At 43.6% G+C, this 26667-nt stretch overlaps 1 protein-coding gene across 2 annotated transcripts in view; it reads left to right on the top strand.

The window, feature by feature from the left end:
• Window positions 1–684: 684 nt before the first annotated feature.
• CHMP4C (charged multivesicular body protein 4C) overlaps window positions 685–26667 on the top strand; it is a 41430-nt gene continuing 15447 nt past the window's right edge. Inside the window, exons 1-5 of one of the 2 annotated variants that reach the window (XM_090040248.1) lie at window positions 685–967; window positions 11338–11515; window positions 14601–14715; window positions 16852–16960; window positions 18549–18651. In XM_090040248.1, the coding sequence (XP_089896374.1) occupies window positions 769–967; window positions 11338–11515; window positions 14601–14715; window positions 16852–16960; window positions 18549–18613 (666 nt within the window). In that variant the 5' untranslated portion in view covers window positions 685–768 and the 3' untranslated portion in view covers window positions 18614–18651. Of the gene's footprint in view, window positions 968–11337; window positions 11516–14600; window positions 14716–16851; window positions 16961–18548; window positions 24349–26667 lie in introns of those variants that run through there. The other variant, XM_090040247.1, reaches the window with a different exon arrangement.

Genomic DNA, 26667 nt, shown 5'->3' on the forward strand with positions numbered 1-26667 from the left:
CAGAAGCTGCGGAGCCCCTTGTCCTGGCGAATTTACAGTCTTAGAGCAGCGGAGCATTTTCTAGTAGTGTGTATTAAGCAGCCTGACTTACACCAGTCTTGTCATGCAACAAGAAAGAAGGGCGCTTTCACCTCCCTGGATGCCTCTGACATGGGACACCTCCGGCCGAATCTGCACATCACAGAGCGACACTCTCACAAAAGGACTCTCAGACCCAGGGGGAATAAACTTCCAGCCTGTCCCTGCCCTGTGCAAAATGGAGTGTATTTTCTACCAAGGACTTCTACAATTTTTAAATTCTCCTCAGCCTGAACAAGGGGGTGTGCGCCCGAGAGCTTGCAAAGACTGGATTTTCGTTTTCAGTATAATTTAGTTGGTCTAATAAAAGAGATCCCCTCTGACCCAAGCGCTTTGCGCACCTCTTGTCATGCTGCTCAGTCTGGGCCTTGCTTTCCTGAGCCGCCCGCTGAGATCCACGCTTAGTTAGGCTGTCACCTGCGGCGTCTCACCGAGAGACACGACCAGGTAACTCGGGGCTGTGACATGCAAGAAGCCTGGGCAGCAACCGGCCCAGGGCAGCCGAGCCCCAAGCGGCTGGCGACATTTCTTAGCTTGATTAAAGCTGCTCCCCGCGGGGGGGGGAGGGGGGTGCGCGTGCGTGTGTGGCGGGGGCGGGGCCCGGCGCTCAGGCGGCGGGGCCTGCGCTTGCACCTGTGGCGCAGGTGCAGGTGACGCCAGTCCCCCGGCGGTGAGTGCGGCAGTGCAGCCATGAGCAGCAAGCTGGGCCGGTGGCTGAAGGGGGGCGGCCCCGGCGGGGCGCGGAGCCGGCGCGGCCCCACGCCGCAGGAGGCCCTGGCGCGGCTGCGGGAGACAGAGGAGATGCTGACCAAGAAGCAGGAGTACCTGGAGAGCCGCATCGCGCGCGAGCTGGCCGCGGCTCGCCAGCACGGCACCCGCAACAAGCGCGGTGAGCCTCACCCGCCCCGGGAGCCGGGACACACCCTGACCCGCCCGCTGGGACTTTGCGCTCCCCCCCCCCGCGGCCCTGCCCAGCACTTTATGCGAGTCCCGGCCTGGGATCCCTCTTGGGGGGTTGCTCTGCACCCTCCGGAGCTGCTCTTTGTAGCCATGAATAAAGCAGCCTCACCCCGCTGTGATTGAAGTGCAGTGCAGGTGGATGACACCTGTGGAGCGGTGTCCTAGGAGCCTGCTTAATAAGGGTGCTGCGTTTTGCAGGTACACTGCACTTTAGCCTTGAGGGAAAAGACTTTTATTTACAAGGGATTTACACTTCCTAGGTAGAGGAGGGGTTCAGCGCAGTAGGGAAGTGTGGGGAAACCATTGGGTTAAATTCAGTACCTCCCTCATGAGGTACTAGAAACAGGCGTGTTAGCTTATTGTAATGCGTATTAGGCAAAGCACGTGTTTTTTAGTGACACTTTTTGTGACACTTTAATGCACATTAAAACAGGCATTAAAGTGCATGTGTAAACACATTCATGGTAGAAGAATGGTTATAGAGGTTATATTGCACTGAGACCAGATATTGTACCTGGTTATAGTGCACTGAGATGTGCCTGAGAGATCAAGCTTCCATCGTATAAAATAACTCTCTCTCAATATATTCATTTGCTGTGATGGGTTTCTAACACTTCCCTTGCTTACTATTAACGTACAAACCCATGTCTTCAGCGAAGGGCAACAAAGATGGGTAGAGGGCTGGGGAACATGACTTCTGAGGAGAGGCTGAGGGAACTGGGCTTGTTTAATTTGTAGAAGAGAAGACCAAGGGGGGCTTTAACAGTGGCTTTCAACTACTCATCACCCTGGTTGAGAAACACTGTTAGATGCAGATACCTGGTTCTGTTGCATTTCCCAGGATACATTGGACCAGATCCTCATTGAACACTGTTGGCCAGACCCACAGCTGTGTCTGTTGTACATCAGCATTTCCAGAGAAATTGAACTGATAGAAGGGGTGTTTAAATTTGACTTTTCAGAAATTGAATAAGGTTGAATTGGAGAATCCACATTCTTCCCCCCAAAAATCAGTTTCTTTCTTCATCTGTTCCCAGTTAGATTTTCCTTGTACTTTAGATCACCATTCCAAACTCAGAGCAGGCCAGTAGTGACAGAAATTGTTAGCTACTTGGTGGTAGTGGAGGCTGGCCAGCCCCTATGAAATATATGGGTGGTTTTTTATAACTTCTTCAGAAGAAAATGACAACTGGATTATCATGGAGCTTAGATAGACCTTAACTAAGATGCCTCTACTTCATAGTTGAGCTCTGTTGGAGTCTGCTGCAAGGTTTGCAGTACTACTAGTCAGGCTGTATTGTCTTGATTAGTCTTGTGCATGAAACAATTTAGAACTAGAAAGATGTAGCTTCTTATATGAGCAGGTATAAAGTCTGACAGGAACTCTAAAAATCCTGCAGCATATTAGCTATGACAGAACCTGGAAACACTGGATAATAACAGGCTTTGGTTGTTACTAATAGACACTGCAGCATGGGTGGTGTCAATACAGCTGGGCATGCCTCGTGTTCAAGCATTCCTTGGAGATGACTTCGTTGTCACGGCTATAAGGTTACAAGACTTGAACAGTGATGCAACAGTTTCATGTTACCAAAATTAAATCGGTCATTCCAACTTTAGGGACCATGACAGCTCAAGAACTATGCGGATTTCCAGAGCTGTGTGGGGAAGGTTTCTCATATATTGCAGCTATTGGTTTTAGTCCTTTATTTTCTTTATCTAAAACAATACAGGCATCTTGCTGTGGGCTGTAATAATGTATGGAGAATTAGGGTTGAAGTATTATCTTAGGTTTGTATACAGGTTTCCCTCACCAACTGCAGGGGTTAGGTTCTGGAAAGTTCGCTTAGTCCGCAAAACTGTGATTGGTAAAACTAAAGGCTTATGGGAAAAATGGGGTTAGGGACTTAAATCAGCTGGTCCTGATGATCTCCACCCCAGAGTGCTGAGGGAATTAGCAGGGGTCATTGCGGGATCCCTGGCATGGCTTTATGAGCACTCGTGGTGCTCTGGTGTGGTGCCAGAGGACTGGAAAAGGGCAAATGTGGTTCCTACTTTCAAAAATGGGAGGAAGGAGGACCCAGGGAACTATAGGCCACTTAGTCTTGCCTTGATCCTGGGTAAGCTTTTTGAGAGAATTGTCCTGGAGCATGTCCATGAGGGGCCAGCAGGGGAGACTCTGCTTAGGGGCAACCAACATGGGGTCATTAGAGACGGGTCCTGTCAGACCAACCTGGTGGCCTTCTATGACCAGGTCACAAAATCTTTGGATGTAGGGGTAGCAGTGGATGTAGTCTTTCTGGACTTTAGGAAGGTCTTCGATACTGTCTCTCAACCCATTCTCATTAAAAAACTAGGCGACTGTGGTGTCGACACCTACACAAGTCAAATGGGTCACTAGCTGGCTGGTGGGCTGCACCCAGAGAGTGGTGGTGGATGGGTCATTTTCGACCTGGAGGGATGTGGGCAGTGGGTCCTCAGGCCCACACTGTTCAACATCTTCATCAGCGATTTGGATGACGGGGTAAAAAGCACCCTGTTCAAATTCACAGATGACACTAAGATGTGGGGGGATGTGGGCATACTAGAAGGAAGGAATAGGCTGCAATCAGACCTAGACAGATTACAGGGGTGGGCAGATGAGAACAGGATGGGTTTCAACACTGACAAGTGCAAGGTACTGCACCTGGGGAGGAAGAACCAGCACCATACCTACAGGCTGGGGAACCCCCTTCTCGTCAGTACAGAGGCAGAAGAGGATCTTGGAGTCATTATTGATGCCAAAATGAACGTGGACCAACAGCGTGGGAACACCATCAGGAAGGCCAACTGTACCTTGTCATGCATCCACAGATGCATCTCAGGCAGGTCCAAGGAGGTGATCCTCCCCCTCTATGTGGCACTGGTCAGGCTGCAGATGGAGTACTGCGTCCAGTTCTGGGCACCACACTTCAGGAGGGATGTGGACAACATGGAGCAGGTCCAGAGGACGGCCACTCGCATGGTCAGGGGGCAGCAGGGCAGGCCCTACGAGGAGAGGCTATGGGACCTGAACCTGCTTAGCCTCCACGAGAGAAGGCTGATGGGGGATCTAGTGGCCATTTATAAACTAGTCAGAGGGGACCAGCAGGCATTGGGGGAGTCCCTGTTCCCCCGAGCACTACCAGGATTGACTAGAAATAACGGTCACAAGCTGGCAGAGGGTAGGTTCAGACTAGACATCAGGAGGCGCTACTTCACAGTCAGGGCGGTTAGGATCTGGAACCAACTTCCAAGTGAAGTGGTGTTGGCTCCTACCCTGGGGGTCTTTAAGAGGAGGCTAGAGGAGCCCTAGTACTCTTTCCTGCCGTGGCAGGGAGTCAGACTTGATGATCTGCTCAGGTCCCTTCTGACCCTACTAACTATTAAACTATGAAACACTGTACAGTATAGTATATGAAAATTATTTTTACTTGCCTTTAATACATGGGGTGGTTAACTGGGTATAGGCATACCCCTAGGGGTACTTAGGTTATAGGGGGTATATGCCAGTGGATGAAGACAGAACACACCCAGTGTGTGGCAGCAGCATCTCCCGTGGTGCATTCACCTCTTACCCAGGGTGGGGAGGGGGAAGGGGAAGAGAGGGACATGCTGGCCAGCCCCGTGCAGCACACCATGGTGCTTCCCCACCTGCTTGAATGGTAGGATGGTGATGTTTTGTGCCTGCCTCTGGCAGGGTGTGATTGGCTGGTCGGCAGCCTGTGGATGGAGTCTTGGCTGGACCAGGTCATGGGACAATCTGAGCCCAGAGGCAGTAGGAGCCGCCCGTCCTCACCCCTGGATGAGCTGCTGGGCTTGGATTGTCCCACAACCCGGCTCAGTTGGGGCTGCTGTTCCCTGCCACACTGCTTCCCTCCCCCGTGACCTGGCGTGGCAGGGAGCAGCGAAGCCATGTGAGGATCTCTTTGCCTGCTGTTGATTGCCTTGCGTTGTCCTGGTGCCGCTTCTCCTGCATGCGGGGCTACACTGAGGGCAGTAGCAAAAACCAAAAAAACCCCTCAAACCAGTGGCAGGCACACATGAATGATGCATGCCCCCGGAGGCTGGGGGGGCACAGTGACCACCCGCAGGCAGCGGTGATGGTGGTGGCGGGGGAACGGTGGCAGCAAGCAGGGAGCTTCCTCAGGTGGCCGTGGCAGTGGCAGTGGTGCTGGGGGGTGGTGAGTGCTGACCAGCGGTTGGTGACCAGCCACAGACGCCACCAGCAGCAATTGGCAACTGCCTGACGACACCGCCGGCGGTGTTGGCAGTGAGAGGGGGGTGGCAAGCAACAACTGCCCGCAGGCACCAATGGCAGTGCCCAATCGCAGGGGATGCACCGCCAATCTCAGAGCATGCACGTGTACCCGTGTGCACCCCCTACGCCGGGGTGGGCAATTATTTTGGGTGGATGGCCACCTAGTTTTGGCAAGCCATCAAGGGCCACATGACAGGCAGCCAGGGGCAGATAAATATTAATTTTCTAAATTTTTTAGGGGCTCCTGTGGGCTGGATAGAATGGCCTGGTGGGCTGCATCCAGTCCACGGTCTGCATTTTGCTCACCCCTGCCCTACGCATTGCCAATGCACGTAGAGGAGGGTCATCACTGGGGCAGCATGGGGCAAGCCGCAGTGGGCAAGGAGATTCCTGCGTGGCTTCTCTGCTGAGTTGTGGGGGAGCAGGCCTGCTGTTCCCTGTCACCGCGGGTAGGGCAGCTCCCCACCACTGCGTGCACCTCTGGCAGGGTTGGAGGCCACCTCCGGCTGGGGGTGGGGAAGGAGAGGCATGAGCAGGGCCAGGGGATTTGGCCGGCTGATGCGTGGCTACAGAAAACCATGGTTACTCAAAACTGTATACTATGGTGGCTGGAATGGTATACAGAATATTAATTGTGAATACTCAAAACCATGTTTGGCAAAGCTGTGGTTGGCGAGGGAAACCTGTACATAATAAGTTCCTCAGAGCATGGACTGATTCTTATGGGCAATTTACATCCATTAAGAGCATTTTGCCAGGGTATGAAGGAGTATGTATGTTAATCAGACTTGGGTGATAGATAAATTTTTAAAAAATACTGTTGCACCACTTCCAACTTGTTTAAGCTTCTGGCAAGTGGTTTGTTGCCAGCATGATCTATACTTTTTGAAAACAATAACACATTTTATTCTTCAATACTGATTGTGAATATTCAAAGTTATTCTGTACCTGAGGTGCTTCAGAGCAAAGAACTTATGCTGTAAACAGAGCAGCCTAACAATACTCAAGATAACTGCTTTAAAAAAATACCCCTGTGGCTGTCCAGGCCCCGAATAAGGGACTGTCTGGTCTGTACTTTGGTACTTCTGACAGGATATGCACAGTCTAATTACATTTCTACATTTGGAAAGAGGCACCTCAAACCATCATTACTGCAGATTGGCACTACAAAATAAGCCATTATTTTAAGAGTTGTATAACGAGCTTTACAGACTCTTACGTTTTCTTTGTGCGTAATTGCTTTGGACAAAGATGAACAAAAGAAATAAAATATCCAGTATAGGCCAAATGTATGGGGAGTGGAAATGGGCATAACTATAAAAGTCAGGGGAGTTGTGCTGATTTTTACCAGCTTAATATTTATTTGACAATATAGTCATATTTTTGTATGGAAATTTTAGTCTATGGATTGCAAACTTGCATGCTGTAACATGCCATTTCTCAGAGCCCCTCTATATCCTCAGAATAAATATTGTTTTGTTACTGTATTTGCTGAGTTTCTTCTGTAAATAGAAACAAATCTTTTTATAGTGTTTTTGTTTATGCTTTGGAAAATCAGATTCATAATTGTCTTCTAGAAGTATCAGTGGTGGAAATGCTAGCATAGAATGACACCATCTTAATGACACCACTGGCTGGGGAATTGGCTCTGCGGTAGGACACAGAGGGTGGTGGTCGATCTTCATCAGTGATGTGGACATTGGTGTCAGAAGCAGACTGGCCAAGTTTGCTGACAACACCAAACTCTGGGGTAAGGCATCCACACCTGAGGACAGGAGGGTGGTCCAGGCGGATCTTGACAGGCTCAGGAAATGGGCAGATGAGAACCTGATGGTGTTCGACACCAAAAAATGCAAAGTTCTCCACCTTGGAAGGAAAAACCTGCAGCATCCTTATAGGCTTGGCAGTGCTACGCTGGTTAGCACTACATACGAAAGGGACTTAGGGGTGTTGATTGACCACAAGATGAACATGAGCCTTCAGTGTGATGCTGTGGCTAGTAAAGCAAGCAAAACGCTGGCATGCATCCATAGATGCTTCTCAAGTGAATCCCAGGACCTCATTCTCCCGTTGTACTTGGCCTTGGTGAGGCCGCAGCTGGAGTACTGTGTCCAGTTTTGGGCTCCACAATTCAAAAAGGATGTGGAGAGGGTGCAGAGGAGAGCCACGTGCATGATCAGAGGTCAGGAAAACAGACCTTATGATGATAGGCTGAGAGCCATAGGACTCTTCAGCCTGGAAAAGCACAGGCCCAGGAGTGATCTGGTGGCCACCTATAAATTTATCAGGAGTGCTCCTCAGGATCTGAGGGAACATCTGTTCACCAAAGCACCCCAAGGGGTGGCAAGATCAAACGGTCACAAACTCCGCCATGACCGATTCAGGCTGGACATAAGCAAGGATTTCTTCACTGTCCGAGCCCCCGAGGTTTGAAATAGACTGCTGCTGGAGGCGGTTCAAGCACCCACTTTGAATGCCTTCAAGGCACCTTTGGATGTTTATCTTGCTGGGATCCTATGATCCCTGCTGACTTTCTGCCCCTGGGGCAGGGGGCTGGACTCGATCCTCCAAGGTCCCTTCCAGCCCAAATGCCTATGAAATCTAAGGTGTGAGAGTGTCCTTTTGTATGTTAATTGAAGTAGGCTGTATTATGTATGCATCTAACAGAAATCTATTTTTATGTTAATCCTGTTTTTAAAATGCAGCAAAACCCCCAAGATTTGGGACTGGTAGATGGAACAGGCCTAGTTGTTTCTAATACCTCAGAGTACTCTTATTATTAGACTCAAATTGAAATATAGTACACCTGACTTTTTGAGAGGTGCTAAATTCTGGCAACTGCCACCACACATTTCACTGGAAGCTGCAGGGGTTCAGCACTTCTTTGGAACAAACTAGTATTAGTATAAGAGTGCTTTTTTCCTGAAGAAAACATAGTTCTTTTCATGGTTAAATTGCTGTTACATTTATTTCCTCAGATTATACTCTGACTCTTCTTACCTGGCTCTGTTCTTTTTCTGAAATCTTTGGAATGGGGAACATCTTTCTCAAACTCATTCTTTGAACTTCTGTGAAGTAAGTTTATCTCCCCTTTTCAATATCTGTACTTTTTATGTAATTTAATCATTTATTCCTTTACAGCTAGGTCCTATAACTGCTTTTCTGTGAATTTTAATACTGTTGTACCATCTTCTTGTAGAAGAGCTGCATACTATTCTTAAACAAGATATATAAGCAATAGAAATACAGTCTAGATCCATTTAGCAATATATGAGTATTTGAGATTTAGAATCGACAGAGCCAAGGATCTCAAACTTAGGTTTACACAGAAACTTCCTTGCCCGTTTCTGTAATGACTGTGCCTCCTGCTTACATGGTCATGTATTACTGAGCAATGTGACATTGTGAGCCAAATTCTGTTCTACCATTTGGGTGTCTAAGTGGACTTAGGGGTGTAGGTTGTAGCTGTGTTGGTCTAATCAAGCTTGCTAAGCACATTTTTCCAACTATTTAGTTGGTCTAATAAAAGATACCAGATTTACCCAAAGAACCTTGTCTTCCTAAGTGGATTTAGGCACCTATGTGCAATTCTGTACACCTCATTCAAGTCCCTGAAATCCATTAATTGATCTACTTTGGTTACATGCTGTCATTGGGCTCTTCAGATTGAATAGAAGGTAGAGTAGACTTGCACTTTACAGACTAACCAAAGTATGTGTGTGCAATATATAGCTCAAGCTTTTGTGAGCTCACACATCTCCCTTCAGAATGATAAAAGTAGCAGAAGGGGGAGGACCCACTCACCTCTTTGTAGTAGCAGTTTTTCAGGGAGTTAAGTAGGGGGAATAGAATATAGTACTTTGGTGGCTAAGCTTATTTACATGCCTAGTAGGCAGCATAGGAACTCATCCATACCCATAACTGTGACATGAATGCCATGTGAGGCAGGGGAGTATGGTATATCTTGACTGGTGTGGAAAAGATGTATGCATTGATTTGTTGTGAAGTGAAAAATGAGTTATGGAATACCTGGTTAGACTAAGCAGAATAAATAGAGGTGGCATATTGCAATTTAGCTGATTTTTTTTTTTTCCTCTCAAAATGCTAAGTATGTTGAGAATCACAATGAAGAATCACTCTTCTGAGTTTTTTAGTTTAACTTAGAGGGGATTTATCCAAAGTTTGAGCTAAAAGTCTTTCGGATTTCAGAAATAACTGCTGTCTCTGCAAATAGAGTTGATTGGTAATTATGGTATCATTTTTTTCCAAGTCTTACATCCTAAAGTCGTCTTGTGTGATTCACTTCTAAAACTACTCACAGTTATTTTCCCAAATTCACGTTTGCCACGTGGCACCATAATACATAATATTTATGCAGTTATCAGCCTTGAATTTTATAGGGGCTGAGAGCTCCCCCTGATAAACTTGTATTATACAGATGGTCAGACTACAGTCCTTCTGGTCTTAAAAAATGTTGAAACTCCAAATTGGCAATAAGAATCAGAATTTTCCAAACATTTACTCTAGGAAGTTGCAATATATGTCAAAGTCTACCAAAATCTTGTCTTAGTGTAGCCAAGAAAACACAGCTTAGACCATGCATTGCATAAGGCATTTATCAATAAAATGGAATGCATTCCCATGCACTAAAGCACTGAGAGGCCGTTTTGCAGTGTAAGCAGCCTGCCATTGCCTGGGTTCAATATTATTGGAGACAGTTTGAATGAGGATCTATTAGTAACCTTAGGGATTTGACAGGTGCCTAGAATTCCAGTGATGTGTGCAGATATCTACTGGCACTGCATATGCTTCAAAAATTAAATGAGATAGAGAAGTGCGGCAGCATTCAGGGGACCACTTAGTTCTCAGCATAAGCGGGGTTAATACCACCACTTTCCTATTCCCTGCCCAAATCCTTATGAGAGAGGCTGGTGGAGAGAGAAGTGAGAGAGTGCCTGTAGGAAGTCGGCAGACAAGGATCTTTGGGTAAATGTGGTATCTTTTATTAGACCAACTAAATCATTGGAAAAATGTTTCTTAGCAAGCTTTTGGGTTTAAAAACCCTTCATCAGGGTTTTTAAACTATGTCCTTAGACCAGCATTTAAAACTGTTTAAACCATGTCCTTAGACCAACATGGCTACAACCTGCCCCCCTGTAGGAAGTCTGCATTCCACGCCCAGCCACTCCTCCCCTCCCCTTTTCCAGGGAAATCTTTTGTTGTATATGTTTTCACTCATGGAAGTTTTATGCTGATAAAGATTGACCCCTGCCAGAAACTCTGTTTGTCAAACAACTTCTGCTGAGTTATCTCAGCACCTTACAAAGAGTGGGCTGAATTTTCAGAAGGTTTCAATTATAAAATGCAGAGTGGAGGGAGGGGCTGAGAGAGGTAGGTCTCTACAACAGCACAGGAAAAAAACCGAGCTTGATGAGAGGTGAAACCTCCCTCCTGTTAACTTTGCAGTTTCATCATGTGACCATTGCTCTTGCTACTTCCCAGTATTGAAATATGAATTTCAGGAAGCTACACTGGTAGAGTTGCTGTGAATGGCTGAGTGCATTGTTTTACCGGTGTCCCCAGTCTTTCTTTCTTTGTTTCCTTTTTTGTTCTTTGGTTCCTTTTTTCTTCTTTTTTTTCTTGGCATTCCTGCTCTTGTGCCTCTGTGTTGTTTGGGTTTTGCCATGCACAAGTGTAAAGCAGAAGCCTCCTGCAATGGAAGGAGAAACTGATTCAGGTCTCTGGACAGCTGTTTGTCTCTGATTTACCAAAGATATTGACCACAACTGGTGTGTTTATGGATCAGCAAAGCAAGCAAGTAGATCAGGGGTTTTGAGGAGCAGTTGGGTTTTACTCCCAGTGTTTGTGCCAGTGCTTACAGATGCTAACCTGAATAGGAATTCTCAAATCTTACCTTATTTCTACATCGTACCTTGTTCAGCTGACATCACTGAAACATTTGTGTGCACGTTTTACTTGAAAACATATAGATAACTTTGTGCTTCTGATTTACACAACAGCTGCTTTGCAAGCACTGAAGAGAAAAAAGAGGTATGAAAAGCAGTTGACCCAAATTGACGGGACACTTTCAACCATTGAGTTCCAGCGAGAAGCATTGGAAAATTCCTATACCAATACGGAAGTATTAAAGAATATGGGCTATGCTGCCCAAGCAATGAAAAAAGCTCATGAAAATATGTAAGTGCATTCCCTTTGCTTTTACGTTAAAGACTTACAATACAGCTGTTACTGAAAAGGAGTCACCCTGTGACTATACAGGTTAAATCTGTCACTTTCATGGTTTAGCTTTTATTTTGATTCCAGCAGTTTAATGTTCAGGAACATTTTGTATAATGAACTTGGAAGAAACATAGCTATTTTCAATAGCAGATCTGAGAGATGCACAAAATTATTAGCCTAGACTATGACAGTTCAGGTGTCCTGAGGGCAGAAGACGTAGCAGGAGCACTTTAAAAACCCTAAGGGCTTTGGTTTCTTAATAATGCCCTAATCAGACTGAGTGGAGAACAAGGGAGCTATGGATAGTAATTTTCAAAAATATCATTTGCTCTTCGGGCTTTCTGCAGCATTATCATGCCTGAATACATAGCATTAAATTAAAAAAGGGCTGTTAGAAGGAGATGTGCAAGTCCTAAAATAATGGCAAAGATGAGGCTTCTTCAGAGAACAATGAGGGGAAGTTCTTAATTTGGGGGATGGCTGTGTGTGACTCCCAGCATTTTGGCATGATTTTCTCTTTACAAGGGGAATCTGAGCTTAAAGGCTGCCTATGTATATGCTTGGAGGTGGGGGGTGGCATTTTGATCAGAGAGGTTCCTGGGCAGCCGCTTTAATTTACAATGACTCATTGTGTATGAAGCCCCACATGTTTAAAAGTGGCCACGGGATACTTTATCTAAACTGCATTCATCAAGGTTTGGTTAAAGCACCCCATGGTCATTTTAAAACATGGGGGCTTAATACATGTGATGCTGCAGTAGCGCTGCAGTGTTCTAATCAGAACGCAAGGCAGACTCAATTAATTGAGTGTGCTCTGACATGTTCTAATTAGAATGGCAGTGAGCACATGTATAGCCAGCCATAAATGCTGGCATCAGGAGGGAAATGAAGTCTGCTTTGGGAGTGTCAGTGAGAGCTGACAGACATGCCAACAGAGGGAGGAGAGGGGAGAAAGGCAGGATCTGCAGAAGCAACACTTGACTTCTCTCACTCCAGAGGTGCTGGTGATTGGGGCGGCTGAAATATACAAAGCTTGCAGTGGAAAATTAAGGGCAAGATGAAAGGGAATGTTAATGTGCATCTCTCTCTTTTTATCCTTTACTCTGAAGAACTGCATTTGAGTCGCCCTTAACCAACCACATTGCTGGTCACGATCTCTGAAGGGAAAGGGGTTTACAGGCGCTAAATGGAGCTGGGTCTATCTCACTTTGCTCTCCTCACTGTTGTTGTCCTTGTTGTTCTCTTGGAAGTACTTGCCTCTGAAAAATCTATGCCAGTCCCTTCCCTTACATATGAGGTCTGCCATTTCTTTTCTATTGTCATCTTATATAGTACAAATGATGTATGATATTAGTCCAAAGCCAAAAGGCTCATGATTTACCAAATAGCTGTTGACTCTGCTGGGGCCAGGTCCAATTAACATTTCAAACCATAATGACTCCACAGCTCAACGCTGCTCAGTCTGTGTGTGCACTGCAAGTCCCCCCCCCTCCCCTCCCCCCCCCCCAAAGGATCCATGCACTAATTATTCCCACATTCATGACTGGAACTAGGTGTTCTTGTTGTGAGTCTTGGGATACTCCAAAATTTTTATACGCAGATGAGGTACAGGGCAACTTGGTCTGATTCCACGTCATGGAGGGGGGGCCACACTAATAATACGTGAGAAGCTGAGAGAGGGGGTGACAGAGGCATTCCAGGTGAACTGTTTTGGGCTTCATTTGGTGATGTTTGCCAGACATTTAAGGTAGATAAAGCATCGGTATCACTGGAAATGGGAAGAAAGGTATAGCTAAGCTGTGGGAAGAGAAAGCTGAAATATATGCAGTGTAGTGGCTCACCATGACTTGGAAAAGAGTCTGCACTGCGGGGGACTGAGCACAATGGGGAATACTACTTATCTTATTCAGATGGACTGCACTAACTTCTCTAGCAGGGGGTGGCTTTTGACACAGGTGATTTTACTTATCTGGCAGGGAAGATACCCTTCTTCTTGGCCTTGAATGATTTCATATAGTTGGAGGATTAAGGCACATGCACTATGGGCAGGGTGACCCGTGCAAGAATCTACAAATGCCTCAAAATAAGAGGATCTTGGCTATGCCACTTATGGTGATGGAGGATTGCTCTTGGGCTTGCTCTCTAGCTCACTCCTTCAGCCTTTTGGTTGGGGCAGGCAAGACAAGAGGGTATCTGAATTCGAGGGCATCCAAGCTTGAGGCTTGCTCATGGGATCCCTGCCATAGATTTGGGAGTATCTGAAGTCTAGGCTGACGAGTCTGAGAGGTAAGTGGTAGTGCTACACAGACTTGAATGATTGAGCTCTGCTCAGCTGAGAGAATTTGGAACTGATTTGGCCTGTGGCATGCAATTAAAAAAAAAAAAAAAAAGTGGTAGGTTCCCATCAGCATTTTGGCACATGGGGAGGGTGTCAGAGCTTGTGCCAGCCTGGTATTTCAGTACCTCCAGGCATGATGTTTGTTCTCCCCTGTGGGAATAACTCCCCCCCCCTCTTTTTTTTTTTAAGGGCCACTCGGACATCCACATAAAAGGTTCCCATCAGGATGTTTTACCAATATGGGTGGGCCATGTACTTTATAGTCATGCTTAGTGTTGGCTGTATTTAATCAGCTTTGTAGCTGGTGTTGATTACTGAGCACATGCTGCCTCTGGCAGCAGTTTAATGATGGACAGTGTATTTAATGAATTTTCCTGGTAACAAAAAGGAACTTTCTTCCGTGTGCTGGTTGGGTGAGGGGAAGAGGAGGGAACCTTGACTTGTATTCAATTAAATACAGCATTTAGGTTCTTACATCTCTTTTACTATAGTCTCTGGAGTGCATCAGCATCTGCAATGTTGTTTTTTAACTATATGCATGTTAGTAACCATGCCTCTAGTATTTTGTTGTGTTGATGTCTTAGCTGGAACTTCTTTAGATTGTGTCCTTGATAATGAAGGATTAAACTTTAGGGTTGTGTTATCATAAGGGAGACTGGGTCTAAGGATGCTCATTTTAAAAATGGATTAAAATATTTTTTCCAGGGACCTAGAGAAAATTGATAATTTGATGCAAGACATCACTGAACAGCAAGATGTGGCACAGGAAATCTCAGAAGCTATTTCAAGCAGAGCTGGATTTGCTGATGAGTTTGATGAGGTCAGTGTTGCAATAAAGTTAAAGGTAAAAGAGGTATATAGTCTGATATGCTGACTATTTTACTGTACCATGTCATGTTTTTATTTTAACTCTGGGGTTCCAGAATAGGTCATCAGGGGTTCTTCAAAGAGACTGGAGGTAATGGTGAAGTGGGCCAGGAGGCAGCACAATACCACTGCCGGCCTGGGTTGCCTGACTCCATTTCAGCTCACATGGCCCATGGGGCCAGAGGCAGGAGTACTACAGCAGGAGAAGTAATGTGAAAGGATTCTGTGACTTAAGGAAATTTGAAAACCCTTGTTTTACGGTATTTTTGCAAATATAAAAATACTTGGACACATTTAATCTCCTTTTTCAAACGAAGTTTAAATGACAAACTTAAAACTTGCTGTCCATGGTTTTTACCCGCTGCCCCACCCCACACAGATCCAGGGGCACACAGCCCCTCTATGCCCTCCTGGACAAGTAGTGGGAGCAGCACGAGCCACTGGAGCAGCGGCTCCCAGTTGAGCGGTGCGCAGCAGCAGGAGCTGCCCCTGCCTGCACACCCCAGACAAGCCATAGCTCTATCCCACACCTGCCCCACTCTGGCCAGGCAGTACTTGCCCCAGCCTCACTCCTCCATCACCACGGTGGGCCTTGACTTACCCCCCCCACGCCTCTTCCCTTCCCCCTCCCCTTCCAGCACACCAGACTTACTAGCTGTACGCTGCTCTCCAAGCTGGTATTGGAAATCAGACTGGTATCAGCCAATAGCCGCCTTAAAAATTGGCTGTTGGTATCGGCCCCCAAAATCTCTAGCGGTGCACTCCTAGTCCTTTTTTATTTTAAAATAAGAGATGTTGATCCCCATAGATTTAAAGATCCCATTAAATGTTGAGCAATCTTAATAGCTATTGAAATCATGAAAGAAACCAAACAAAATATTGAGCCCATTCTGGGATCAGGGTTAGTCTTTTTGGCAGGTTTGAATTGTTCTGCAAATAATAATCAGATTTTGAAATGCCTGAACATTAAGAACCAGTTTTTAACTGCCCTCTGGTGATTTTTTAAAAACCAAACCAAAACAAAAATACCTCGGGTAAACCACAACCCCATACCCCCAAATTAATCTTTTCCTCAGGATAAGAGCAAATGTAAAATGCCTTGATTTGCTTCATGGATGATTACTTTTCCCCTCTCAGATACTTTCAATAAGTCCCTAAAAATACTTCTTCATTTGCTGAGTAAACTTCTGCGTAGGTCCTAGCTGTCTTGGATACTAAATGTTTTTGTGCCTGAGGAAATCTTTTGGATACTTAGTGGGGAATAAAACCCACTGTTGTTTTTTTAACATTGATCACTTTTCTAAAGAGAGACATTTTATTTAAGTATTTAAATCAAGCCGGAATATTGTTCTGAGAAGTCCGTTTCAGCTCAGAAAAGAAGTTACAGATTTACTACAGAAATTTTACTTCAGGAGGACTATCAAGAAGGTCAGCATAAATGGTTACAGTGTCTGCTCCAAGAATGCATAACTTTTCTGTGGTATTACAAATACATATTTGATTGTCTGTCCAAATCAGTTTTTCTGCAGGTGAAAAACTAAACATGTAATATGCTTCAGTATTGATCAACAGGACCCAGCAGAACAACTGGGACTCTGATGTTACTTTGGATCTGCACCAAATCTGGTGCTTAGTCAGGCAGGGCTTCAGTATTTTTCATCCATTGACAACATCCACTAACACAGTTTCCTTCTGGAGCCAGGTCCATTTTTAGAATGGTAGCAGAGACATACATTGATTCCAGTTTTGACAATTGAACTCTTAGCCACAGTAAAATTGTAACCTTCTTTGCCTTCATGTTTAACTTTCAAGGATGATCTGTTTGTTTGTTTACAATAAATTCCCGTGTACTTCGAATCGCTTGTCTTGCTTTTTAATGGGAAGTGTAACTTGGTAAATCTTAATTAGTTTTTATGATAGCCAGCAAGTAAAGCTTGTAGTGGTTCTGCAACAGATGTATGTTCCCAGGCTGCTTTTTAAATTAGAACTGTTACTTCAGTAGTTCTTTGATTTAATGGTTATTGTTAAATACATCCCTTTATTTGTGAAATTACAGTTTTGTTAATATAATGGTTTTGTTTGTCTTCAGGATGAGTTGATGGCAGAGTTGGAAGAGCTGGAGCAAGAAGACCTTAATGATAAAATGTCTAATGTCAGATTGCCAAGTGTCCCATCTACACTGCTGCCTTCTCGCCCTGGTAAATTGCTTGTTTTTAGTTGCCCATGATTAAGCTATACTGTGAATTAGAAGGGGGAAATAGCTCATATGATATAATTAAGTCAGCTTTAACATTTAATGTACTGTACACTTCTTACTCCATCTTTGACTGTTCATCACAGGAAGCAGTGAAGGCTTTTTGTTTTGCTTCATGGAACTATTCAGGACCTCATTCTATGCAAGTGTAAATGGATGCAGCACTATTGGCGTTTACACTAGCACAGAAGTTGACACTTGGGAGAGAGGGCATTTCATTGAATTATTCTGGTACCAATGACCAAGAATTTTGAAATTATTTTTATCTTTTTTAACCACAAAATAGTCTCTATTGTGAATAGGAAATTGACCCAGTTTTAGAATGCTGGAATCTCAAAGCTGCTTCATGTTACGACATCAGTTTTGAAAATTGCTAGTTATTTTATTTACCGGTAAAGGAGGCAAAAGCAAATAGAATTTGGAAAAGTGTTTATAGTTTTTTCCTGTCGTTCCACACTTGCTCCTTGAAAGGTCTCATTCTATAGTTAGTAGCCAGTCCTCCAGCATTTATCCTTTTTTTTTCCGGGCTGCTACTCAACACCCCTTAAGAGACACTGTGGACAATTAACTTGTAGCCCTTAAGAGACACTGTGGACAATTAACTTGTAGCCACTTATGTCCTCTTTGCTTCTATTCTGCCTCTTGAGGGAGCCACTGTGCACCAAAACTGGACAGCACAAGCAAGGAACAAATTGTTGGTGTACTGTGCTGGCCAAGGGGCTAATGTGACACATCTACTATCCTAGTGCAGTTTAAACGCTAGTTCTCTAGTTTTCCATCCAGTATCTCTCTCACCTGATCAGCTTTTAAACCTCTTGTGGGGGGAAAGAGTGAAAAGATTACACTCTGACAGTGGTCATCTGCTCACCTAATAAGCTGCACTATTTTAATTAAAACCTGTATTAATAAAACCTGGGCAGCCCCCTATCTAGGCAGTTATTTTGGCTTTTCAGGTTAATTTGCACTGGTGAATTCAAGAGTCTGAAATCTGGCCTGTGCACAAGCACTGACATATTATTCAGTGACTGGGGGTGTTGGTTATAGTTGGGTTGTTCTAAGGACATAGGCAGACAAGATTCTTTGGGTAAATGTGTGATGTCTTTTATTAGACCAATTAAATAGTTGGGAAAAATGTTTCTCACAAGCTTTCAGGCACAAACACCAGTGACTAGATATTTGTTGGTAGGTGTTACCCAGCACGTGTCTCTTTTGATTATCCAGGTGGAGTTTACAGAACACGTCACTTTTTGGAGTGATGGTATATTTTTCCCATTTAATAACAGCTTTTAGCAGTTATTCATTATGAGGTGAATTCAACCCATAATGTTACAGATTGAATATGAGCTAACGGGGGAGCATAATGACTATACACTTAATCTGGCTCACTGTGCTGCCTATATTTAGCTTGCTACTCAGTAAATTGTTCTGAGATGCACTGAGACTAGAAAACATTACAAAGAGCATGATGTGGGTGAAGAAAATTGTTCTGACTATTGCATTAGTCACTGATTATTGCTAATTTCTCGTTGTAGCATCCTCCAGGAAGAGAGTGGAAGATGATGATGGTATGAAGCAGCTGGCAGCTTGGGCTTCTTAATAGCCCCAACTTTTATAATGCTGAACACTACAATACAGGTGTATAAAAATGGAACTATTTCATATACTTAACAATGCAGCATGATTGCATTTCATGCAGATCCAACTCAGTTACTCTTTTGTTTTTGTTTTTGTTTTTATAGCCAATTTTTGCTCTGAAGTAATAATATACTTTCTGTGTTTTTAAAAAAATTATAATCAGGTCCTGGCCAGTCTTGTGTCACTTTTACAGTGAAGAAACCACAAGGAATAAAAATAGCTTTTACTGGATAGTGCATACTTGCATAGTATTGATTTGAAAAACATGAAGGCCCCATAGACAAATATGATTGAAATCCCTGCTATGATGAATCACTGAAACTATGTAAAGTCTGCAAGACCTAGCCTAGTGGTCAGCTTGGTTGCAAGTATTTGGAAGTCAGAAGAACAGTCAAGTTTAGGTTCCACTCCTACAACCTGCTTTGAGCACATTGACTGCTGACAGCTAAAAGCTTCTGCACTCCCTCTGGATCTATCCCTTGTCAAGAGTTTTAAGTTTAGTCTAGTTTGAGGAGCTGCTGCTGTTTATAGCCACAAGAGTGCTGCCAAAGCAGTCAGGCCACCCAGACTCAATGCAGTTCTGTTAGCAGAGGAAGCTTTTCTGTCACCAGAGTTGCACATCCTAAAATAGTAGAAGCAGAGCTGGCAGAAACTGCCTTCCATTGGCAGAACTGTGCCAGTGTTGAGATGTGACCTTTACACATCCTTAGTCAACATAGCTGTACTGCCAGAACTTTGTATTATGTTTCAGGCCTTTGTCTAAGTCCCTACCAATTTTAAACTGATCCAGCTAATTCTGTGAAAGATCAAGAATAAATGGTAACTTAACTCCCAGTTTAAAAGCTAAAATGGGGTAGAGGATTTTTATAAGATGTGCCTTGATTTCTTTGGGTAATACAGTTTTTCAGGAAAAATTGCAAGTATTTTTAATGCTGTGAGTGCCAGAGAACTTTGGCTTCTAAGCATTCCATTTGTGTAGGGAGACCTGAAGGAAAATATTACTTAAAAGTGTTAACATTTGAAATTTTGAGCTAGGATGTTGTTGTTAGAATTCAAATGTTTTGTCTGTGGCATTAATGAACAGGATGTCATAACAGGTTTTACTTTTAAGTTAGAAGAACATACTATACTGCAGGCATGTTTCCTGTGCAATAGATGAATTCGCTGCACAGTAAATGTCACACATCTACATGTGTGCCCCTATTTGGCTGGAGTAAATTAACTAACTCTGCAGCAGGATAGTACTTGTAAATACAAGTACTAACCTGTTGTAGAGTTTTTTACTGCATGGTAGCACACATGTAGATGCTGCCCCAGCTGACTGGGGCATGACTGTACTTTGTTGCAGGGGGCTGCCTGCCGGATAGGTCTGCACTGAAGCACCCTCATGTCCCAGCCAGCCCCTTCATAACACATTAAGCCAAGTGAAGCAGCCCTGGGCTGGCAGGCTGATCCCCAGGACTGCCCTGCTAGCTAATGCTGCTCTGACCCGGCTCAATGTGCTGCAGTCCTGGGCACATGCTCCCAGGCATGCTATTTGAACAATAAACTCTGGAGCAACTAGCTCCAGAGTTTATTCAAGTACATTAATTGTATGTGTATACAAGCCCCCTAACTTCTAAGCTACTGCACTAAAAAGAAATTCATCCTTAGGTCACAGAACAAAAATAGGATGTCACTTGGTCAAAGTAAATTTTGATTCTAAATTAGACCTGATGTTGGTATTAGTACTTGTTGTTATCCTTAGTGAAACAGTAAACAAATATTTGTATTGTTGGACTTTCTAGGGTGTTAGAAATCAGAATAATATTGATCTAGTTTCTAGTTGTAATTCAAATTGGTTGAACCAATTGGGGAACACTGGAAGTGCCAGGTTATCCTTGCTTCCTTGCAGCAACAGAAAAATTGATACTTGACTCTGTAGACATGATCCTGTAATATGCAGAGCACTTGGGCCCAAATCCATTAAAGACTTCAGTCAGCCTTCTGTTGTTCATGTTCAGACCATGATCATGTGTTTTGCTGGACAGGATACAAAACCTTGTGAGCCTAAGCTCCTATTAATGGAATGAATTCTGAAATTACAAATACTGAGGAGGTGTTTTCTTCCCTTTCAGTCAGGTCCTAATATGAGTCCATTCTTTTAACTGGACTTGCTTTTTACTTACACCAGTGTTAACAGAGAATTGTATCCTGCCGATTAGACTAGGTATGCTGGCATGGAAAAGCGGGTAAGCAATGCAGCTCTTTTCCAGTGGGGAGCACCAGGAAAACCTTCCTTTGTTGGAATGAATCAGGAAGAAGAAAGGCACATTCTTTAGGTCTTTATTTTAAAAGCTGGATTTTAAAACCTGCTTTTACATTTAACATATATAATTCTAGACTGTCAGGAAGAAATTAGTATGTTAATGTAGTAATATATAATGTAACTGAATAACATGTTTTGAGACAAGATAGAGACTTGGAGGCTTAATAAGTAAAAGGCTGAGTTGTTCAGTACATAATAAATTAAGTTTTGGTTGAAATAAGAATCTGTACCTAAGTGATTTGCATAATTGTACAAGCAGACTGTCTGATCCATCTCTGTTTATGCATTTCACATTTGTAAATGTAAGGCAAGCAATGTCAGTAGAGTCGCATGCTTAGCTTGGAAAGGCTGGCCTTTAACATCTGTTCTTTGTCAAATTAGTTTTCCATCACTTAGCACTTACTGTTTGCAGAGCACTTTAGGTAGCACTTAGCATAGTCAACTAAATACAACATACTTTATTGTACCTTTTAGAATTGAAGACCTGGGCTATTAATTTCCTTTGGAGATAAGAAGAGGTAGTTAGCCATGTGAGTCTGAATTCAAGCAGAAGGCAGGAAAGAGTATCCCCTTAGGAACTTTTAAGCGCTGTCCTGTCTTGCCTTTGGCAATTAAAACAAAACAAAGTTCTTCTCTGCAAAGCTTTCTTTGCTTGCTATACACCCACTTCTATGGAACTGAAATTCATTAGAACATGTTAAGTGATTGGCAACTAATATTATCTTTATCACTTTAGGCAGTCACTGTCACTGTGATGCCATGAAAAAAGCTCCCCCTGAACTGTGGTTCCTAGGACTCGCTAACTCCTTTCAAAGGCAAAACCAGTTGATCAAAGAAAGCCATGTTGTAGTAAATTAGCAAAGGGCAATATGCTGGCCTTTTAAGCCATTTATGGACATCACATTTTTCTAGGTTTAATCCAGACTACAGCTGTCACTATATACACATGGACATCTGTAGTCCAAAATAAAATTGGCTTCAGTCTGAATCAACAGATCCTCATTGAATGAAGGTTAAAGTTAATGCAGACCGGGGCATGTATTAAACTGTATTAATTAATATGTATATATGGCATTGCTTTTAGGAAAAACAGTCCTTAGGAACCCAGATCAGATTGATATTGCAATGCTTGGCAAGGGAAACTCAATTGGGCTTTTGCAACGCAGTAGAAGCTGTCAGGCACAAAGTAACAACTTTTACAAATTTGAATACGGCAACAATACCTTGCTCTAAATATCTAGTCAATTACAGGTTCTGAACCAGCACTTTAGATAACTGGAACAATGTAGCTGTGATTGCAGGTTTATTATCATCTCTTAATTACTTCCAACCTCTGTTAAGGGACTGACAAGTGTATGGACTGTGTACTGTATAGCCAGTGCCTCCTGCTGTGAGGATCAATGATTTCATAGACATCAGGGCTGGAAGGGACCTTGGAAGATCGAGTCCAGTCCCCCACCCAGAGGGCAGGAAGTCAGCTGAGGCCATAGGATCCCAGCAAGATAAACATCCAACTGTCTCTTGAAAGCGTTCAAAGTAGGTGCTTGAACCGCCTCCGGGGGCAGTCTATTCCAAACCTTGGGGGCTTAGAAAGTAAAGAAGTTCTTCCTTATGTCCAGCCTGAAATGGTCACGGGGGAGTTTGTGACCGTTTGACCTTGTCATCCCTTGGGGTGCTCTTATGAACAGACATTCCCCCAGATCCTGGTAACCACCCCTGATAAACTTATTGGTAGCCACCAGATCACCCCTGAGCCTGTGCTTTTCCAGGCTGAAGAGGCCTATAGCTCTCAGCCTCTCATCATAAGGTCTGTTTTCCTGACCTTTGATACTGTGTGTGGCTCTCCTCTGCACCCTCTCAAGTTTCTCCACATCTTTTTTGAATTGTGGAGCTCAAAACTGGAACAGCTGCGGCTTCACCAGGCCGAGTACAATGGGAGAATGACGTCCTGGGATTTGCTTGAGTAGCATCTATTGATGCAAGCCAGCATTTTGCTAAGAGGTGATCATGGGATACTAGATTGAAGGCTTTTTTAAAATCAAGATATATGACATCAATCTCTTCTTCCTTGTCCAGGTGATAGGCACCTAGTTGTAAAAGGAAATGAGATTGGTCAAGTAAGATCTACCCACAACAAACCTGTGGTGGCTATCCCTCAGGATGTTGCCATCGGCCAGTCTGTTAAGAATGGCCTCTTTGATAATCTTTTCTAAGACCTTCCCCGGGATAGAGGTTAGGCTGATCATCTATTAATCCTTGATTTGACTTGAAATTTGATTCAAACAGTGTGGTGCACATCAGCATGGTTTACAAAATGCTAAGCATGTCTACAAACAGCCTTAAGTACCACAAATTCTAGCTGTACTGTCTAGTGTCCCTGAAGGCTACCACAAATAGCTGTGTAAATTTACTATGTGAAAAAGGATACGTCTAAACATGTCTAAAATTTTCCAGTTCTAGGCCAAAGATGATTTCAGGTCACTGGAAAATACAGACCTGTCATCTTTGTGCAGGACATTTTCCTATGGACTGGTCAGAGGACGATAAAACTTCAAGGACAGTCTTTTTCTGTAGAGAGAGCTACCACATCAAATCGCCAAACTCCAAATAGGTTCTAGTCTATCTCCCAGTCCTGTAAAGAATCAAACAGCTGTAAACAGGAACTGATGTGCTCCTATTGCCCAGGAGGTACTGAGCAGCTTGTAGGATCAGGCCATTAACAATTAACAACCTCCTGAAAAATAAGTGAAGGCATGATCATACATGTTTGAGTAGAACTGTGGTGCTCCAAGGATGCTGAGATTTGGCTTTGTTCAGAAGCAAAGATGCATCTGGTATTATGAACATTAGATGGGTACAAAACACTTCCATTCACAACTGTTGGAATGTAGTACTGACTAGCCAGAATTGCAGTAAACCTTTTAATGAGATGTACATCCACAGATCTCCAGGTTAAACTGATTACACAGTTTAATGACATCTGTGACACTAATGACATTTATGGAGCTACAGCCATTGATATATTTGAAGAGCTACCCCTTTTATGGGTAAATGACATCTGAAACTGTGACAACTGCTTTCTTTTGAACATGTCTCTTTCCTGTGCCAAGCTGGTATTTCTTCAGTACAGAAGCAGAAGGGTTTGATAGTGTCAACCCACTACTCTAAGTGCATTAGAACGGGCACGGCTTACAAACAGGATTTTAGAAGCAGATGGAGTGCTATAGTTGATTTATTTTGAAATTTCCTTTTTGAACTGTGTTTATTTTAGGAACTGTTTTAATGGTGTTTAAAACTTTAATCTTGGTATTTTGTAAAAGAGACTTGATCTTTGAGGGGGAGTGTAAAAGCTAATTTATATTTGTGTAAATAAATATTTGGTGTCCTAACGGTAGTGTAAGCTGACCATTTTTTTTAAATAGGAACTGGTGACTTTGCTGTTCTTTTCTTTTTAAGTCCAAAAACTGTCTCTGTCTCTGTTCCAGGCTCTCATTCTGTTTCATGTTTTACCTTTTGCATATCAAAAATATCAACTCTGGCTTTCCTCCATGACCTCCTGGATGTCTCTAAACACATATTTAGTTTTTGGACCTCACCTGAAAGGGTGGGCTGGCCAACCCCTCAATGACTTTCTTCAAAATATTCCTTAGGCATAAAATGTGCATTAGCAAAAGCAAACACAAAAAGCTGTTTTTAAACAGCCTGATTTAGAACCTTATGATAAGATGATAGAAATGTCAGTGCTTGCCTGGGAAGAATAAAAATGACTTAGCCAGCTCAAACTATAGATAAAGGTGACCATATTATTTTTAAGGAAATCTGGGACTCTGCCCTCTTCTTTGCCTCCAGTCAGCAGTGCTGCTGCAGGCAGCTGCAGGCAGGCAAGATGCAATCCAGAGGCGGGTAAAGTGCCATGGTGTGCTGGGCAGGCACTACCTGCCTAGCACACCATGCTGCTCCACTTCCCTGCCAGACTGCACCCTGTGTCCCTGCGATTCTGGGGCTTGTTTTAATTTTCACCAACTGGCTGGAGCTGGCCTATGAAATCCAGGACTGTCTCGGCCAAACCAGGACATATGGTCACCCTAACTGCAGAGATCTTTGCAGCTCCGATGGAACTGGCTTGGTTGCTATGAGATGGGGTCTGCATGTGCTGTGCATGCTTTTATGGAATTATTTCCTATCCATTCCCTTTCTTTATCTACCCACTAATAGTTGAGTTTCTGAACTCAAGTGGAATAGCCACCAAATAAACCCAAACCCCCTCCGCAGCTCTGGTAGTGCCATTCTAAAGCATGAGCACTAGGCTTTTTTTTTTTTAGGTGTGGTACAACACCTGTGAAATTTGTAGCAATCCATTTCTCCCAACTCTGTCCAGTCAAATACTGATCATTTGCTGTTAAAGCTGCTAGTAGTTGGGGATCATGTGGTTTAGATCTCCAGCAAGTGCTTGAATATCTCCAGCCTTAACACCATGATGACTAGCGCCACATACATGCTTGAGGTGCTAACATTCTACCTTTAACTGAAGTGGATCTGTAAAGAATGAGATTAACTCGGGGATTAATGTTCCTTATGTAGCAGAAAAGTCAAGAAAAGTTGCTAGTTTCCAAAACTGGTATTTGCAGCACTGGAAAACAAATAGGACAGTAGTTGTTCCAAGCACTATCCTATTCACTGGTACTTGGCACCATGGGTAATAATTTCCAGTAGCGACTTAGGGGCTTTAGAGCCTCGATTTCAATGACAGGGCATGGAACTTCAGCTCCTTTGGTACTTCTAAATATTTTACCTTTCCTTCTAGATAGCCAGGGACAGTTGAATCCTTCTTAAGAGAGATTTTAACCACAAACTTGATCTCTTCTATACACTGTAGCTAGCTTTGGTTATTTTCAAGGGGCTTAAGCCAAACTGCAGAAGTGTGGCTAAGTAGAAGACCCCCAAAACCTGTTTCTGAGTGATTGTAAAATAAACCTTTGCAGATGTGACAACCAGCTTCCTTAGCAAAGTAAAAGAAGCAACAATCAACATGTCTAGCTAAACCAGTAATGAGATGCAATGAAACAGAGCACAAGGCCTGAAAGGAAGCGTTATAAAGGAAGACCTTAAATAATCTGAATGTAGTACAGGCAATCCTCAGATTTAAGACATAATTGGCTCCTGAAATATGCGTCTCAAGTCAAAATGTTGTAACTTGGAACTGTTTTTCCCATAGGAAATGATGGTATAAATGGAGATTGGTTCCTGAACCAAAGGCCAATACACTACTTTCACCAAAAATAACCCAGAATTTTGTACTGAATCAATTATAGATGAATAATATAGCTACATAAATGCATTTATATTGTAAATAGCAATCATATTGATTTGGAAGGACTTCTTTGAGGTGACTTTGCTGGACTTTTTGAAGGGTTCCTGGCTGGAGTCTCCTCAGGAGTCTTGGCTGCAGGTTTTTCTGGAGTCTTGTCTGCTTTCTTAAAGAAAGTGTCCAAGCAAGTTTGGATAGATGTTCTCCAGGGACATGGGCGATGCAGCAAACTTGTTAGCTGGTGTGGCGTTGAATCAGATCAAGCGCTGTAAAGTCGAAACTGACGTCAGAAAGTTGAAACGGTGTCAATTTATAAACGTTATAAGTGAGAAACATTGTAACTCAAAACATTGTTGGGGACGGGCTGTGTATCATGACTTTATCTTAAAATGTTAGTAGT

Source organism: Crocodylus siamensis, chromosome 3, assembly GCF_052110815.1.
Source record: "Crocodylus siamensis isolate JL-2025a chromosome 3, ASM5211081v1, whole genome shotgun sequence".
Classification (NCBI taxonomy): domain Eukaryota; kingdom Metazoa; phylum Chordata; order Crocodylia; family Crocodylidae; genus Crocodylus; species Crocodylus siamensis.